Below are 17331 nucleotides of genomic sequence, written 5' to 3'. Positions count from 1 at the left end.
AATTCATTAAAGTGTTTGTCCGATTTTCCTCAAACTGCCACTGATGTGTTCTAAATAATTGCTGCTTTCACTGGTTTTGATCCACATTTAGGCTTTGAGTGTCAGTATGGATTTTTGTTTTCAGTTGCCAGTACTTTCCAAGACAGTAAGGTAACCAATATGCCTGTACAAAACATTTAGATTGGTAATGAAAAGTAAACTCGATCAGACTTCATTCTTTTGTTGTTGTTTTTAATTAATACAAAAACAAACGGCAAAGTCTAAATTGTAGTTCGATCGCTAAGCTGCACATGCAACCTTTAGACTTTCTTCTCTCCCCCCCCCCATAAACCCATCATACAATGGTGATTATTAAGTCTTTTCTTTTTTATGCCTCCGACGATATTTTAGAGGAGGCATAAAAAAGAAAAGATTAATCACCACTTGTATAAGAGCTAATAAGCTGTAACCTATTTTGAGGAATCCCTCTACAAAATATACAAGTCGTCATACGACTGGCCCATGGAGAAATAATGCTTTCTTCAAGTTAAAATTTGAGGGAGTACAATCATTCGTTTCGGCGGAGAGTCGTGAAAATGCGCAGTTTTCTTCTACATTACCAGCGATAACACACAGTCTTCTTTCGAGGACACACTTGCTACAATTGAAGTTGATAAGGAAATTGAATTTACATAATAGTTATGAAGAGTTTTATCGCAACACGAGCTAAATCCATTTTTGTTTAGTTTAGATTTTGTGAGGTATTACTGAAAAGGTTTAATTTTGCTCTATCGGATGATGGACTTTCTTTGAAATGTTTAAACTGGCGCTTAGCCTATCTTTGCAATAAAAATTTTCGTCTGGAGAGGAGTGTACAATGACGATAGAAAAAAAAATAAGGATGTATAGTTGTTGTCCTTTAATACTCGTAACCCCAACAATAATTGCCAACCTAGGCCCTATCAGTATTCTACCCACAACATTTACCTCCAGAGATCGAGATCACGATTATGTTTTGAAATTGAATAACACTAATTGTCTTTCATCTCCGTAAATAATCATTGATTACAAAAACTAGTGTTTTAGCGGAAGACATGATTAAAAAACAACAACAGGAGCATATGTTCTCAGGTTGGATTAAAACTAGAGATCACCGAGCAGTAGTTGGATCCACTAAACTGCCATTGGTTCGAATCAAAGACGCTCTTTACTATCTTTGGTTCGAATCCAACCCGAGTATTATGTTTATGCCCATAAAAGAATCATGATTTCTGGTTGGATTTGAACCAACGGTGGTGTGGTGGATACGACACGACGCCTGTTCGGTAATCACCAGTTAATCACTATAGGAGATCGTTGGTTTGAATCCAACCCGTGAGCACGTATACTCACGATTGTTTGTTTGTTTATTTGTTTGTTTGTTTGTTTTTTTATAAAATGGCTCAGGCTGCTAAAACTCTAATAATCGGTGCTTATCTATGGAGACGAAAGACAATTCGTCATTTAATTACAATTATCGTGGTCTCTCTAGAGGGAAGTGCTGCGGCGAAAAAAAAATATTTGTATATATACAAGTGTAATATATATATATATATATATATATATATATATATATATATATATATATATATAATATGTTGGCATTGAGGCCAGCATCGTTCTAATCGGTGTTTGTTTGTTTGTTTGTTTGTTTTTTTAAGTCGATGAAGGCCAATTTGTCAATCAGCAATGCAATGAAAAAAAAGTCGATGCAAGTATCCATTAATTTGAATAGACCAAGAATATGTCCTTGTTTTGTTCTCATTATTATGTACAATCATTACCATCGCTACACCCCAAAGGTCCAGCGCTGGGATTCATTAGCATCAGAGAATATTTGAAAAACTTTCACCCAATGCACTGGGGGTGGTGTACAGGTATGATACTATTGATACTGAATAATGTTGGCTTCAATGTGAATGCTCCAATCCGATTTGTGGTACATTGTACTACACTGACGGCGAATGCTTGACCAATGACGAACACTGCAGCTTCTCAGCGGCCTCGCATTAGATCCAAGCACCGATGTGAATACGGTGTAATAAGGTTTTATTGACACACCCGAAGACGATCAACACAGCTTATCAGCATGACAATAGACACTCGAAGAAGTGTTTCTTACGTAAATAAGTGTCTCTCCCAGCTCCCCTTCAACCATTCGAGAGCACGTCAAACACCGTAGCACGGATTCGAAAGGGAAGTTCGGCGCACGAGCGCAGAAATGTTGCTATCGTCCGACAAACAGGAAAATGTTCTGTAAGTACCCGACGTGTATAACGAGCATACATAGTCCGAGGTGGCGTGGAACTCATCAATTTCCTGTCAGGCACGTCATTCGCTAGCACTTCGTGATCCACATTGAGACTTGACAACTCGAACTCTTGAAACGAAAACTGACTGAAGGAGTAGGGGAAGACACGTTTATCGACTCTGTAGGCCCTACTGAAGACAACGTACGCTCACACTATCGCAAGTTGACCAAAGTAATGCACCCGTGACTGAGCCTGTTACTGTTAGGATGCACGACATAAACTGATTCATCTTGTGCACTCGGCTGAGTATTGAGGTAAGTTAGTAGACAATATACTGTATTATTGATTAAACTAATGGATCACCTTGGTAATTCGTGTAAGGCTTTTATTGTGAGTGTACATTGTATATAAGTCTCACGGGCCCGAGATACACTGTCTGCATATACTAATATATACCCTGCCATTCTCGATCTCCTCTTTCTCACAATGCAATCTCCAATCATTATGTAATTTTTGATATACAGAATAATCATATCGTACAGATATGCAAAGAATATGCACCCTATGATAACCGAAACCCGATGTGTGCATACCAATATATTCCTGTACGCCCGGACTCTTTATACGGGAATGTTTTTGGCGTTGAAGGAGATGGACACTGTATAGGCCCTTCCAAACATCTAGAAGAGTTATTTCAAAAGTTAGGTGAAAACTATACATATGTATTTAACTGGCATGGTACCCCTTTTAGCTATAGTCGACCAAACTCGTATAATTCTAAACGACTTCGAATGAGACTGTCGCCCCAGCTCCACGATGACGCACAGTCATAGTCTTATTAATGCAATCATCATGATATTCGATCTCCGCTGCAGTTGTGTGTATGTTTACATAATCACCCATCACAGTCATACACACACACACACACACACACACACACACACACACACAAGTGATAAAATCGACTATAACGAGAATTAAAATTTAATGCGCCATGTTTGTTTTCCTGGTCAGAGACAAGTATTATGGAAATTTAAAAAAAAAAAATCCACATACTCTATAGCATTTGAGTTTTTGTCATGGAAAAGGCTTAAGATCTACGTGCTGTACCAGACTTGTGTTCACTACAAAGTTTAGGTATATATGAGGAGAATTAAATGAAATATATATATATATATATATATATATATATATATATATATATAATAAGATGTGTCATATATACTATATAATGTATAATATATAATATATACTGATTATATAGCATGTAAATGTTCACTTTATCGTTCCTAGCTGTAATAATAAACATAACTGTATACACGTCATGTGAGGGCAATTCGAGAGCAATACAGTATTTTAACTGAATATTATGTCATCTCAAGACAATACAAAAGAGAGAAATTAGTAAATACAATATAACATCATAATAATTTTCTCTTACAAGTACATCAGCCACACGAAGGATACCGATCCATTCCATGGAGCAGATACGAGAAAAAACATTCGAGGGTTGTTGTTGTTGTTGTTTTAAAAACCCCAACATTTTAGCTGGCCCAATCAAAATAATTTTCCGCACACTCACGTTCTACCTTTGTTTATGCATAGGAATCAGCACTCATTGCTCTTAGTATAGAAATAAAGATCACATGGTGTCGTCCTTCTTTACTGGACGACACCACGACTATAGCACTATAGTTACAGTACATGTGTCTATTTTAAGTAATGGGTTCATAACCCATTGTATCTGCTCATAGTGCATTTGATATTCTATAGGACATACTGAAGTCATGTGATGTCGTTTATTCTTTCTGGGATTTTTTTTTTTTTCTCGAAACAGTTCTACTGTGATATCACGAGCTGTTGTAGCCTTCGTATCCATTGATTACAGCATGCATTTGTTTGAACCAGTACTTTCAAACATTCATAACTCGTTAATGGTTCTAGTTTCCTAAAACTTCTGTGGCGTTTCCAATTGTCTCTCCGTTCACTGATCCATATTGATATGATTATATAAATATGAGAAATTATAAACAAGTGTGTGTAATATCCACACACACCCACTCACACAATCGAGGTAAATTACATGTATACCCTTTATGCAAATGATAGGAAAATGATTTTTGCTTTGATATTTGAAAAAAAAAGGATCATTTTGGAATTAATGTTGAGAGGCACACCCTCCCTCTCTTATTGCATTAAGAATCTATGAAACATTTTTTTTTTTTAATCAGCTTTCAAAGCGTAAATCAATGAAAATCTGCCGATATACCGGTGACCAAATTCGCTGATATAACCTTGAATCGATAAAACATTGTTTTCATGTGTGAAGGTCTTGTGATGGACATAAATACTTCAAATCCTCCATTTATTCCAACAGGTATCACCGGGTACTCAAGATGGCGGGGCAGTAGTATGACTCCCAAGCACTCATGTCGAAGTATCATTGAAAGGTCATTCCTACACAAGCCCAACACACACGCATACGCACACATCACTCTGGATGACAGCGTTGTCGAGTATGAGAGAAGGCTATAAGCTTTTTACTGCTTTGCAGCTTTACTGTCGCTTCTGTATCGCCTCCGGGAATGTTCTCCATCATGCACAACATCCATGGAGATTTCAGATAACGGTCGAGAACAAGTTACATTGCAGCTTCCTGAGGCAAAGATATTCATCGACCGCCCCCGGCTGAAAATATCCGCAACTATCTCGCTCTATGTATGGCTTTGGACAAAACAAAAACAGAATTGCGTTTAGAATTGCTATCGGATGATGTGGAGAGGAAGCATTCGTGTCATGTTTTCGTCGATGAGCCTCGTTGATAAGCGTGGATTTAGATTTCATCATAATCGCTTCCATTTGCCTTCCTCGTCGAGTAAGACGGATGTCATAGTTGCCCCAGTCGTAGGGTGTTTTAGAAATTGTCACGCAAGCATTATTGCACACATGCATTAACATACTTAAATTGGTAGAACAACTATTCAAGATGGCACAATCTTCTTTCATGCGGAAAATCCTTACAGTGTGTGTCTTCTTCGGAGTCGGGCAACTCTTAATACTCTTGTATGGGACCAGACCGAAGATGGGGAATGTCTGGGAGTCTAACCGAACGGATAAGGAAATGCAGAGGTCGCACTCCGACTCGCGGAAGTACACATCCGTCGGATCATCCACACAGGAAAGGGACCAATTAGAGAAGTCCCAACTGGGGGAGCCCGCGCCGCAATTAGTTGACAGGAACGGCATCCCAAATCTCTATGGCAACTCAACTCTGAAGTCAAGGGACAGTAAGGTCGCGCTTACTAGTCGCGAAGTAAAACCTGCTCTTTCTGTGAGTCTTAATTCCGTGTCGCACGAGGCCCGGCAAGCAGCAGTGACGGAGACGTTTCGATTTGACGGAACATGGAACTCCTCCTTTGTTTCTCCTAAATATCACAAACATTACGACGTTAATTGCTCTGCAATCGTACATGGAGATCGCCGTGCTGTCGAGGTTGCCAATCGTCTGATGAAAAAATCGGCGGGAGATTTACCTGTCCCGTCCGATGATGCCGTAAGAAATTGGACCAAAGACTGCGGGGTCTTTCGCCGTGAAAGGAGGTATCCCTCTCAGCCACAATCAATGTTAGAGGAGGAATATCCGGTAGCTTACATCATTGTGACGCATAAAGACAGCGCACAGGTGGAACGTCTACTTCGCGCCATCTATCAACCCCAAAATGTGTACTGTATTCATCCAGATGCAAAGTCCTCAGCGACATTTCGCTCCGCCATAGACGGTATTGCGTCGTGCTTCGAAAACGTGTTCATCGCGTCGCAGGTCGAGGACGTCCAGTACGCGGGATTCACGCGTCTCCAAGCCGACATCAACTGCATGGCAGATCTCTTGCGCCACCCCGTACCGTGGCGTTACGTTTTAAACCTGTGCGGCCAGGACTTCCCGTTGAAGACAAACCTCGAAATCGTGCGCCAGCTCAAGGTTTACGCGGGGAAAAATGACATCTCAGGCGTTATCCCTCCGCCATACATCAAAGGCCGGACGCGGGCACACCATAAGATTATTAACGGCAAGGTCACAGCCACTCGCATTCGTAAATCGCCCCCTCCTTACAACCTCACTATCCACTTTGGAAACGCCTACTACGCTGCCGCTCGCCCCTTCGTCGACTACGTGATCAATAACGCAGTCGCCATTGATCTCTTAGAATGGTCCACTGATACCTTCAGCCCCGACGAACATTACTGGGGGACCCTGAACCGGGCGCCTGGGGTACCCGGTGGTTACGCCCACCCTACGTGGGATTCGAACGTTCGTTTCATGAAGTGGGGCGACATCAAGCGGCATCCCCCTTGTCAAGGAAAGTACGTGCGCGCCCTCTGCGTCTTTGGGGTGGGATACCTCAGTTACATGACAAAAGTGCCGCACCTCTTTGCCAACAAGTTTTACTATTCCTTCGATCCCGTCGTTCTGCAGTGCATCGAGGATTTGCTAGACTTTAGGACTGCTCGTCCAGACGTTATTGATGATTTTGTGCCCCAGTTTCCAGTTGTTGATATGGTTTGGCAGCTGAATGATTAAAAACAGCCTGATAAAATGGTATATTGTCGACTCTGTATTGAAAATAATATGACAGTACAGTGTGCTTCTCGAAAGACATAGTGGCAGAGTGAAAGAGAGAGGGGAGGCGGTGCAAGGACGTCGGGACTGGGTAATGATGAAGATAAAGAGAGAGGAGGGGGGGGGACCTAACAGGCGTTTAATTGTTTGATCTCCGACCTTCTCCGTTATTGATGTGAGGGATCCACGATAGCTGTTAAAGCCTTGTCAATGGTGACGATAATCTCATTAAAAAGTATGAGAATTCATTATTTTCATTTTATAGCACATTGACAGAACAGCTGACTTATCTCTTTGGTGGTGGAAATTACACCTTTAACCTGCAAGATAGTATCACTAAACAGTCAAAGGAATGTGTACTTTGATAAAAGTGAAATTTTGTCGTTGCCTTACATACTGTAATGACAACACACATTTTAAAGTAGGCTTCTTATCCAGCAACGACGGAACATGATTTAACCCTTATATTAAAATTTCACAACTTGTGAAAGGATTGTTTGATTTTCCTCAAACTTCACTAACGTGTACGTGTACTATACATTGTGCTAGAATATACCTACCTTCACTGAATCAACATGGCTATTTGAGGTAAATTCTCCTTAAACAGTGATCGAGATCCTCGAGAACAGACTCGATGTTTGCCCAAAGTGCAAACAGGTAGCCTGATATTGGCCAGTGTAGGACTATATTCATCCTTTGGCAACAGAACACCGCACCCCTGCTTTATTTTTTTTTCTTCCTCTTCCACCTGTTTCACTCCTAAACGTTAAATATTAAATAATTGATGTGTGTGTGTGTTTGTGTGTGTGTGTGTGCATGTATGCATGTAATACGTATAAATATTGTATGCGCGTCTCTCCCCCCCCCCCCCCCACCCCCCTCCTCATCCATATCATCATCGGGAAGGACCATCATGCCTGGCCTACTGAAGGCCACTCAATGGCCAAGAATGCTAACGTGCGCGTATTAAAAACAAAACAGAAACAAAAACAAAAACAAAACAAACAGATTAATATCAAAGTGCACTGAACAGTGACCTCAACTATATCCTTTGATTATAATTCGTCAACAATGCAACATCGTTATGTAAACAAAATCAATCCACGTTAACCATGCATCATTATCCCTATGTAGTTAAAAAAAAAAAAGAAAAAAGAAATCGGTCCCAAACCCCATCCTCTCTGTGGCCCTCTAATGAGGATAATTGACATGAAATGTTGACCCCTTTCCCAAAATAAGGGCAATGCTGCCCCCTCCTCCCATAGCACACACATTATTTTCGGATTAACCACCACCAACGAGACTTATTTCATTTTCAGAATAACGAACGTTTTTAGCTTTCATATTAGTGAACTTGATGTCATTTTCAGATCGACGAAACTTATTGCATTTTTTGGAATAACCAGCAGATTACTAATATCATTGGATTAACGGACCCTGACTCATTTTTGTTTAACGGACCTGATTAACGAATCCTATTTGTTTTTTGTTTTTTTTTGTTTTTTTTTTCAACGAAATAATGACGGAACCAACTAAATTGTGAAGCTTCGTATTTCACAAACTTCACAAACTAAATGCAACAAATATTTGGATAATTTGGCCCCATTTCCTTTTTGGATTAACCCTCGGGTACAGGAAGTTTGTGTGTTCAAAACAATCAAAACATTCAAGAAATTAGAATTATTTTTATTCACACACTGTACACTGTATATTCGAAGTATTCCTGTTACACTGAGAGAAAGTATTATATTGCAGAAGTATTTGTGTGGGTTTTTTTTTTTTCAAACATCTCAAATTCTTTGAAAGTGGAAATAACTATGTCCGTATTCCTAACGCTTATCTGACGACAAAGAACTGAACAAAACAAATTCCTTAAAACAAAATTCAATGCACACATTATCTCAGGGCTCTGGAGCAATGCAATTTTGAAAATTAAAGAATGGAGCAAGAAATGTGTATATAATTTTGTTGGAGTGAAATTGGACCACACGTTTCTATACTGTACTAGTATACCTGCTCTGGAGGTCAAGAACCCAAAATGCCTCACAAAATATGGACAGCATTTGGCTGCTAACAAGAGGGAATACAATACTTGCCCAGATAAGATTTGCACTCTATTTGTATAATTTTGGCTGTTTAAACTAGAACTGAAATTATTGATGTAACTGTATAGATCATGGGTGTTCACACTTTTCTCTATTAATATCAAAACTTAAAATATCTTACACTTTTCCTGAAATTTTACTCATTTGTGGAAAAATACTCTAAATTCTTAAAGCATAATCAAAATGCGATTTGAGGTATGGCACCACTCTTTGCTATCCTCAAAATGCCCCAGAATGTGCAGAATTTAGCCGTACAAGAGAGAACAGGATTTCATTTGCACAGACAACCAAAAAGTTTGCTGGTTTCACTCCCAATTTCTCTTAGACAGGGCCAAATCAAGTTAAGAGGTGAAGTCATATGAAACCGAAACGTTTTAATTACGACTGTTACCACACTGCAATAATTTTCGAAAAACCTCATAGCATTATTTTAAAGCATGTGATAACATTATGTCTGGGGTATTCACGTGAACAACCATCGTAACTTTTGGTGCGCAGACATGCATCCAGTACGTTTCATCCATGTAGAATACAATGTCTTGGGAAATGGTTGTCAAGTTTATTACTCTGTTTTGTACATAATGTATTCATAGGCCAGGAATAGTGGATATTCGATCCCTGGACATTTTCATTCTGATAAAAGGTTGAATATAGCTCTCTTTAGCTCTATAAGCGGGAGTGCAATCGAACGTCATGCAGTATGCTGAAATTAATACTATCACATTCTTCTTCTCCCATTTTTGTTCTCATTTTTTTTTTGGGGGGGGGGGTGGAGGATGCAGATGGAATGCACCCCATTCCCCGGAGCTCTTTATGAAGCTCTACTGCAACAATGTAGGAGTTAGATATTTTCTTATTTTAATGACATATTATTATCTCGTTTTAATGAGATAAACATTATACGTACATTGGAAATCATATCTCCGAAGTGGGCTTAAAAATATATCTTATGAAAATTAGATATGTAATTTTAATGAGACAATTATTTCATTAGAATTTAATATGATATCATTTTTAATGAGATATTATGTTATCTTAATGATATATTATGCTATCTTAATGAGATATTATCTCGTTTTAATGATATATTATCTTGTTTTAATGAGATAATTATCATTTCGTTTAAATGATATGAAAATATTTTTCACATGTCCCTTCCCGAGCCCTAGGCCCACCAGCGAGTGGATAATGTGGCCCAATGGCGTCGATGGCCAATCATCAAAGAGGTTCTAAAACCTCTTTGCCAATCATAGTGAAGCGCGCGTATGTCGTACGCACGCTGATATATACATTGTACTGCTGACGTGACTACTGTACACCACGTATAACTAGTTTGCAGGCACAAACCCTTGTTGGTCGTATAGGAGTCTGCATGCGCCAAGACTAATACACGCACCACTACACTGCAGCCTCTCCGGAGAAGCTTCAACACAGGGCCTATGGGACAGTGCCAAAGTGGTGCATGGAGTAGTCTTGGCGCAGACTCCTTTACGACCAACAAGGGTTTGTGCCTGCAAACTAACGTATAACTCGCAGTCGCACTGTCGGTACTGTGTACCAAAGAGTATAGAGCGCACGCAGCGCACTGCGTGCGCTTCTATGCTCTTTGCTGTGTACTATATTGTATAAACACGGAAACTGCGTCATTACATTCGAAATACGGAGACAATGGCCGATACTCAGGGAGACGTAATTGTGATAAGCGATGAGAGTGAAGAAGAATCTGACAAACCCAATGTTAGGGAAAGGCCGGATAAAGCCTTGTTTAACGAGGTAAGAATGAATAAGTAATGCCATATTCCTTCCAGTATCACTTTTTTACGCGTAAGTAGTAGTAGGGTAGTTTTCCTTGTACCACAACATGATTGCAAGATAACACAGAATTAGGTAGATAGGACTGAAGCATGATGCATGAATGAAGAATCAACTAACAGAATCTATCGCAGCTCGCTAGTACTAACGCTGTAACTATTAGTAGTAGTACTTCCTTGCCTTGGTCCTCCGCAATTAAAGCAAGGAGGTACTAGGCTCGCCTAGTACCTCCTTGATTAAAGCGGTCTGTACAAACGTGTAATATTGTGACGTTACAAGCCGGCATTCAGAGACAGCTGTGTAGATTTTTTCTATTTTGTTTCGTTTTTTTTTACGTGTGATTTTTACACCATGTTCAAGTTGATTTCACTGCGCTGCGCTTCTCCACAGTAGACTTCTCTAGACATAGTAGTACAAGAGTAGTGTAACTTGGGCCGCGTTCATGCGAATTTCGTAGCCAGAATCACAAACATGAATCATGATTCAAAACGGCGTTTCAAATCACGGTCTCAGCGGAAGAGCGTTCATGCGGGCTTTCGCAACGCTGATTCTGGCTCTGCTCATCCTTTGCCACTGCGCAGCGCACTGCGCAGTTTGACCTTGTCTCTGCAACTCGAGCCAGACCTCCTTATGCCAACTGCAGCTGATCAGTTAGTATAGGCCTTTACGTTTTTATTTCGGTGAATACTTTCCAGTAAGCTGTGGCATTCACGCTCTGCCCACAGAGCGAGGAATAATCTTAATTCTTCGTCTCTCCAATTGTTTCCCTTGGTAGACACAGCGCTGCAGCTATTACTATTATCAACTCAATCGGAGAGTAATTACATGTATTATTATATTAAACAGCTAGATACCAGCATAGAATCGGTGTATGGCGTTGATGTAAACAAACAAGTGCAAGTATGGTACCGAAACACACGATTTATAAGACGCACACAAGCGCGCGAACAGAACAAGAAGCTGTGGGATACCCAATAAGAAACACGCATGCGCACAGCGCACAATGATGTCATAGAATCATGATTGAAATCACGGTTGCGTTCATGCGGTTTCTGCGATCGTGATTCTGGCAGAATCATGATTCAAAACGCCCTTTTTTCCGCGATTCAGATCGGCATTTTGAAACGCGTTTAAATGGAAAAATCGCACGAACGCAACGCAACTAAACACGTTTAGCGACTAAACGTGTTTAGAAACGCAATTCTAGTTTCGCATGAACGCAGCCTTATAGACGGTCGACGGTCTAACGGTTAGTCATCAACCAACCGCAAAAAAAAAAAAAAAAGCAGTGCAGCCATCTATCTGTTTAACTTAACTGTATAGATGATCTACACAGCATGGCGTCTGGTCCGTCGGGCTACTGATGTGTTTTTAACGTCTATATTCACAATCATTGTTTTTATGTTAGGAAATCAGTGTTACGAGAAAACCGCCTTAAAAAAAAAAAGAAAAGTTTTCTTTCTGACACAATCGTGATCAAGGGGAGCCGAGGTATTCCAGTTACAGTTTTCACCTCTTGCGTCAGAAAACTTTGAAAGCAGATTTCTCGAAACACGGTCACTGATTTTCTAGACCACTCATCTTGGTCTCATAAAATCATCAATATATCCGTAACTGAGTACTTTTATGGGTCATGTAGGTATGAAATTAAAGTGGAAGAGTACCTTAAGGGAATATTAAATGTCGTGTCATTTTTAGAAAATCTTCCTCCCTTGACTTTTGGATCACTTTTGTTGAACGGGTCACATTTCTCCCCAGTACATGGATGCAAAGTGTCCTGTGAACATACAGTACTGTATTTCATTTACAAATGTATATAACTTGTAATTGCATTTCCTTTTGAAAATGATATTCAGTGTATCAAATAAAGATAAAAATCATCAATCAGTGTATCACAGTGTACAAACTATCACAGTGTACTATCTTCACACATTGTGCATCTTGTACATGTTCTAGTATGACATCATGAACTATTGTATGTACAATAGCTTTTTTGTCCAGTGATGGTGGCACATAGATTTAACCAAAAGTTTATCAATTCATAACTTCCAAGATAAACTTCACAGATGTACGTGTACATGTATTCTACTAATATTACTGCATCCACCGAGTCCCTTTTTGAACATACATGTGCATCTTTTATCTCTTGTGTATACAGGTATCTTTTATTGCTTTGCCATTCTATTTATATAACAATGGTTGACAAACTTGTTAGAATTCTTGGTATCTTTTGATGATGAATGACATTTTACTCTTTCTTATACTCATTTATGCTGTCTACAGTATGTGGTCTGTTGCCATGAGCTGATGAGTAGGATCAGAGATGAAGAGAAGGTCCACAAGATTGAGAAGCATCTCCTCAAGGTTTACAAGGCTGCTCGGCCAGATTATACATCTTCGGAAGAGTTCCGTAACACCTTGAGGCAACAACTTGTGGAGCTGAGGGAGCCCGGTGCGAAGGACATGAAGGTCTTTGCTTGCATCCGCGCTGTCATCACTCACCTGAAAGGGGCAGCAGCCTTACTGGACAGGGGAAGCAGCAACGGCAAGGTTGAAGGTAATACCAGTGAGCTGGAGAAAACAAAGAAGTCTACGGATAATGGAGAACCCATTTCAGCTGTGAATGCTGTCAATGACAGTGGTCATGAGAATGATGCAAAAGCTACCAATACTTCATACCCAAGTGAACATGAAAGTAGAGAACCTCAAGACAGTGGAGCTGGAGGAGGAGAATCTTCATCGGCGAAAGAGAGAAATCATAAAATCAGACGCCTTGAAAAGCTGATGGGGAGGCTGCATAAAGAGATTCGTAGGTACAGTGAGAAAGAACTGAGTTTCGATGATATGCTGGAAGAGCAGTCACCTCACATAACTGAGCACAAGCTGCGGAAGAGATTTGTGGAGACCTGGCAGAAATGGTGCAAGATGAAAGGTTACGAAGCCAGAACAGGCCGTCCTATGGAAAGGAAGCTGAAATTTCAAGGAACACGCTACCCTGAGATCAACAGCAAAGTGCAACGTTTGATCAGAGAAAAAGGCTTTCCAGATTTTCATGATATTCACCATCTTGTCAAGAAAGTAGACTCGAAGAATGGTCTTGGAATTGCAGACATCCACAGTCTGTCACGAGAAATTTTCGAGGACATAGGCCAGCAGTTCCGCAGACGCCGATGTGATGAATTCATATCCAACCCCGGATACGGCCCTTGGGCAGGCATTCCAGAAGATCCAGCAGAGACAAGTCCTGAATTGAAGAGGCAGCTGGAAGATAATGCCACACTTGGCAAGAAAAGGATGGATGCTGTGTTTGAGACTTTTACCAAGGTGCAGAACTCTAATATTGAATTGGGTGTGGATATGGAAGTGGATGAGAACCAGGAATCAAGTAGCGATGATGATGATGATGATGATGTGCTGGAAGCAAAAGAGGGAGATAAAGTTGATGAAGACACAACAGTTAATGAAAGTGATAGATGCAAAGATGTTCCTGAAGTTATCTCCCTAGTAGAGACGGCTGCAAAGGTTGACGATGCTCAGAAAAAGCATAAACACGACGACCTTGCTGCTGCAAGTAGCTCTGCCAAGGAAATCAAATTGGATCGTGATGGAGTGGTGAATCACAAACATGCCCATAGTATAGCAGAAACAACTTTGTCAAATGGGGAACCATGTTCCGCTGGCAAGACAAAAGCTAGTGTGTGTGAACCACAGGGTTTTTCTTCAAGGACTAGGGACACGCAAGAAGAAGGACCTTCAGTGTCCCATGGTAGTACTGTGGGCAGTGACTCAAAAGGAAGCAGCATTTGTGGAAGTGATAATCAAAGGAGGGTGCCGCTCTTGCCATCTGCGCTGCTTAAAGAGAGAGAAAGCGTCAGCAAAACACAATCTGCAGACACTTTTGCACGGGACAGTACCAAACCCCCTGCTGGGCACATGAATGGATTCATGTCTGGTACAAAGCCAGTTGGAAACAGCAGACCAGTGCCCCATGTATATGTCAAGAAATTAGCTTCTGCATCGGGTGAAGCAGGCAGTGCTGTCAGCAAGTCAAAGGAATGTGGATCAGCTCAAGCCGGTGCCAGCCATCAGACCCCTCAGGGAAGGGGGCGTGCCCTTGGAGTCACGCCAGCTCAAAGAATCAACACTGTTCCCTTGATGACAGGCACACCAATTCATGGAAGGGGGACATTGCACCCAGCACAGATTGTTAGAAGACAGACAAATGGTGTGAAGTCCATGCCCACCGCTGATGACGGAGACGATGAGGTCATCATTCTCGATTGACCAGTCCTGTTCGATTCAGTACTCTATCCAAAAATCACACTGTGTGTCAAAGAGCTCTTCTGTGAGACCTGAATTGCATTGTGCCTTCCACAACAGGTTCTTGTCATAAAATTGGGCAAATGCTCATTACCGTTTGTTTGTGCAGTTGCTGTCCAAGAATACTTTTACTTGAGCCTGTTTCACACCTGTGATATTGACATTTCTGGGAGGAGCAGGCAATTTAATGATTACTGTATTTTGTTGAGTCACTTCTGAAAAAGAAAACAAAAAAGGGAAGGAACATTTTTGTATGTGTGTGTGTGTGTGTGTGTGAGTGCGAATGTGTGTTATTTTTGATATGTCCAAATCAGTTGAAGAATCCAGAATATTGCTCAGGGCAATTTACATGTGTGCATCAAGGTTCTGCATTTGGTTCCTGTTTTACATGTATCAAAAGATATAATTGATTATAAATTTCCTTAATACACAGGTTGCCATAGACTTATCATAGAAATCAACTGTATAATCAACTATAACTCTTCATAAAAGAGGGCACTGGTCTTCTGTTTGTTTTGTTTTGTTTTGTTTTTTCCTGCACACATGTTCAATGTACAATTTTTAGTGTGTAATTATGTGTGTATTGGTTTTGAAAGATTTGGTGCTGGTGTAATTTTTGGTTGGGACGGGCATTAAGATTCTATTTTTTTTTCTTTTTTTTAGATGATTAGAAACTACTTATACAAAATATAATAGAGCATACAATTCTACGATGAAAATGGGTCTTGAAGTGGCTAACATATACAATGTATAAAAAAAAACCTAAGCAGTCCTAATGAAAGGTGCATCCCTCCGTTTATTAGATTAACTTTGTTTTACTTTGTTTTTGGATATCTCAGCCATTTCAAAACCAATTTTCATCAAATAGGTTTTGAATTCCACTTAGAATTGTGTGGTGTTCCATATTTCATAACTGGTTTCTAATTATCTAACAAAAGTTAAAATGTGAATCCCCATCCCAACCCAACTACACCATCCCTATAACCCTATGTTTTACTTTGTTGTAGCCAAGGCTGTTTTGAAGATCTCAGCCAGTGAATGACTGTTAGCAACATAGCTTGCTGTGCTTGTGTCCTCTCATTTTTACAAGAATAAAAAGCCAGTTCTGTTTTAATCTTGTTATTTGTAATCTAATCAATTATGTAAATAAATGTATTCAACTTTTTTTCTGAATTCTGAATTTTGCATATTCTTACTACCAACATCAGGGCAGAACTTTCTTTGCTACTCATAAGTTTTAACGAAGAGTGATGTTCATTGTATGTTTTGACAAGATATACATGGTTGTAAATTGAAGGTGGGAAATGATTACGTTTACAAGAGACAAAGGAATTTAGCAACAAGAAAGTTGAATGTTTCTTGTCTCTTTGTTTCCCAATTCTTGTGTAACCCTTTGTTTTTAAATCTTATGTTTTTCATTATTTCATTATCTAGAATAGTTTAAAATATCGAAAAGGGATGTCTTCTGAGGAAAAGCAAAAAAAAAAAAAATTATTCTGACAACACTGATTAAACCCAAAGATTGTATGTAACCAAAAACATTGGAAACCAACATATTTTGTAACATTGGTCACAAGTATGTGCTATATCTTTGCAAACGTACAAGATATGAAACGCAAAATCTCAGCTTGAGATCTCTCCATTAGAAAAAAAAATGATTGCAAAAAAGTTGGGTTGCCCCTTTTTTTTCAATCTTGATATTATATCTCTTTGTATGAAAGACAGAAAAATGTCAGAGATAATCAGTAAAATTTTGAGAAAAAACAGACCCCTTAAAAAAACAAAAGAAGGTGTGAACCGTAACATTTGAGAAAAGTACCTTGAAAGACAAATTGGCTACTCTGTGTGATCTGGTTCCATGACATATTTGCTCCTGCACACAATTGCTCCTGTGGAATACACCTGTATCTGCATGTTAACACCAAGCATGAACTCTACCCACAAACATAACCCTACTACCCCTTTTCCTAATACATCAACTTAAACCTAAAACCCTATCACAACCCCTACCCTAAGTCCTTTGAGAAAGTATCAAAGACAGGAGCGAACATGTTTTTGTGAAATCAAGGTGTTGATCAGCTCTCCATTCGTTTTATGAATACATAAAAGTTAACCTATTTTTAATTTTCTCCTAAGAAAAAGAATATTTTCAGCCCTGCTCTCGGTATTAAAGGACAAGTTCACCTTCATAAACATAAGGATTGAG

The 17331-nt window shown here is 39.7% G+C and overlaps 2 protein-coding genes across 2 annotated transcripts; both read left to right on the top strand.

Moving 5' to 3' along the window:
* The first annotated feature begins 5256 nt into the window (after window positions 1-5256).
* On the top strand, window positions 5257-6849 carry LOC140240575 (N-acetyllactosaminide beta-1,6-N-acetylglucosaminyl-transferase-like). The gene has a single exon (XM_072320336.1). The coding sequence runs from the start codon at window positions 5257-5259 to the stop codon at window positions 6847-6849; it is 1593 nt and encodes a 530-aa protein (XP_072176437.1).
* A 3810-nt stretch (window positions 6850-10659) lies between these two features.
* LOC140240714 (uncharacterized) lies at window positions 10660-16298 on the top strand. The gene is made up of 2 exons (XM_072320478.1): window positions 10660-10766; window positions 13089-16298. Exons 1-2 carry the CDS (start codon window positions 10662-10664, stop codon window positions 15087-15089), a joined length of 2106 nt encoding a protein of 701 aa, XP_072176579.1. The 5' UTR covers window positions 10660-10661; the 3' UTR covers window positions 15090-16298.
* The last annotated feature ends 1033 nt before the right edge of the window (window positions 16299-17331 follow it).

This window comes from Diadema setosum, chromosome 17, assembly GCF_964275005.1.
Source record: "Diadema setosum chromosome 17, eeDiaSeto1, whole genome shotgun sequence".
Classification (NCBI taxonomy): domain Eukaryota; kingdom Metazoa; phylum Echinodermata; class Echinoidea; order Diadematoida; family Diadematidae; genus Diadema; species Diadema setosum.
This window is presented reverse-complemented; position numbering and strand designations above follow the sequence as displayed.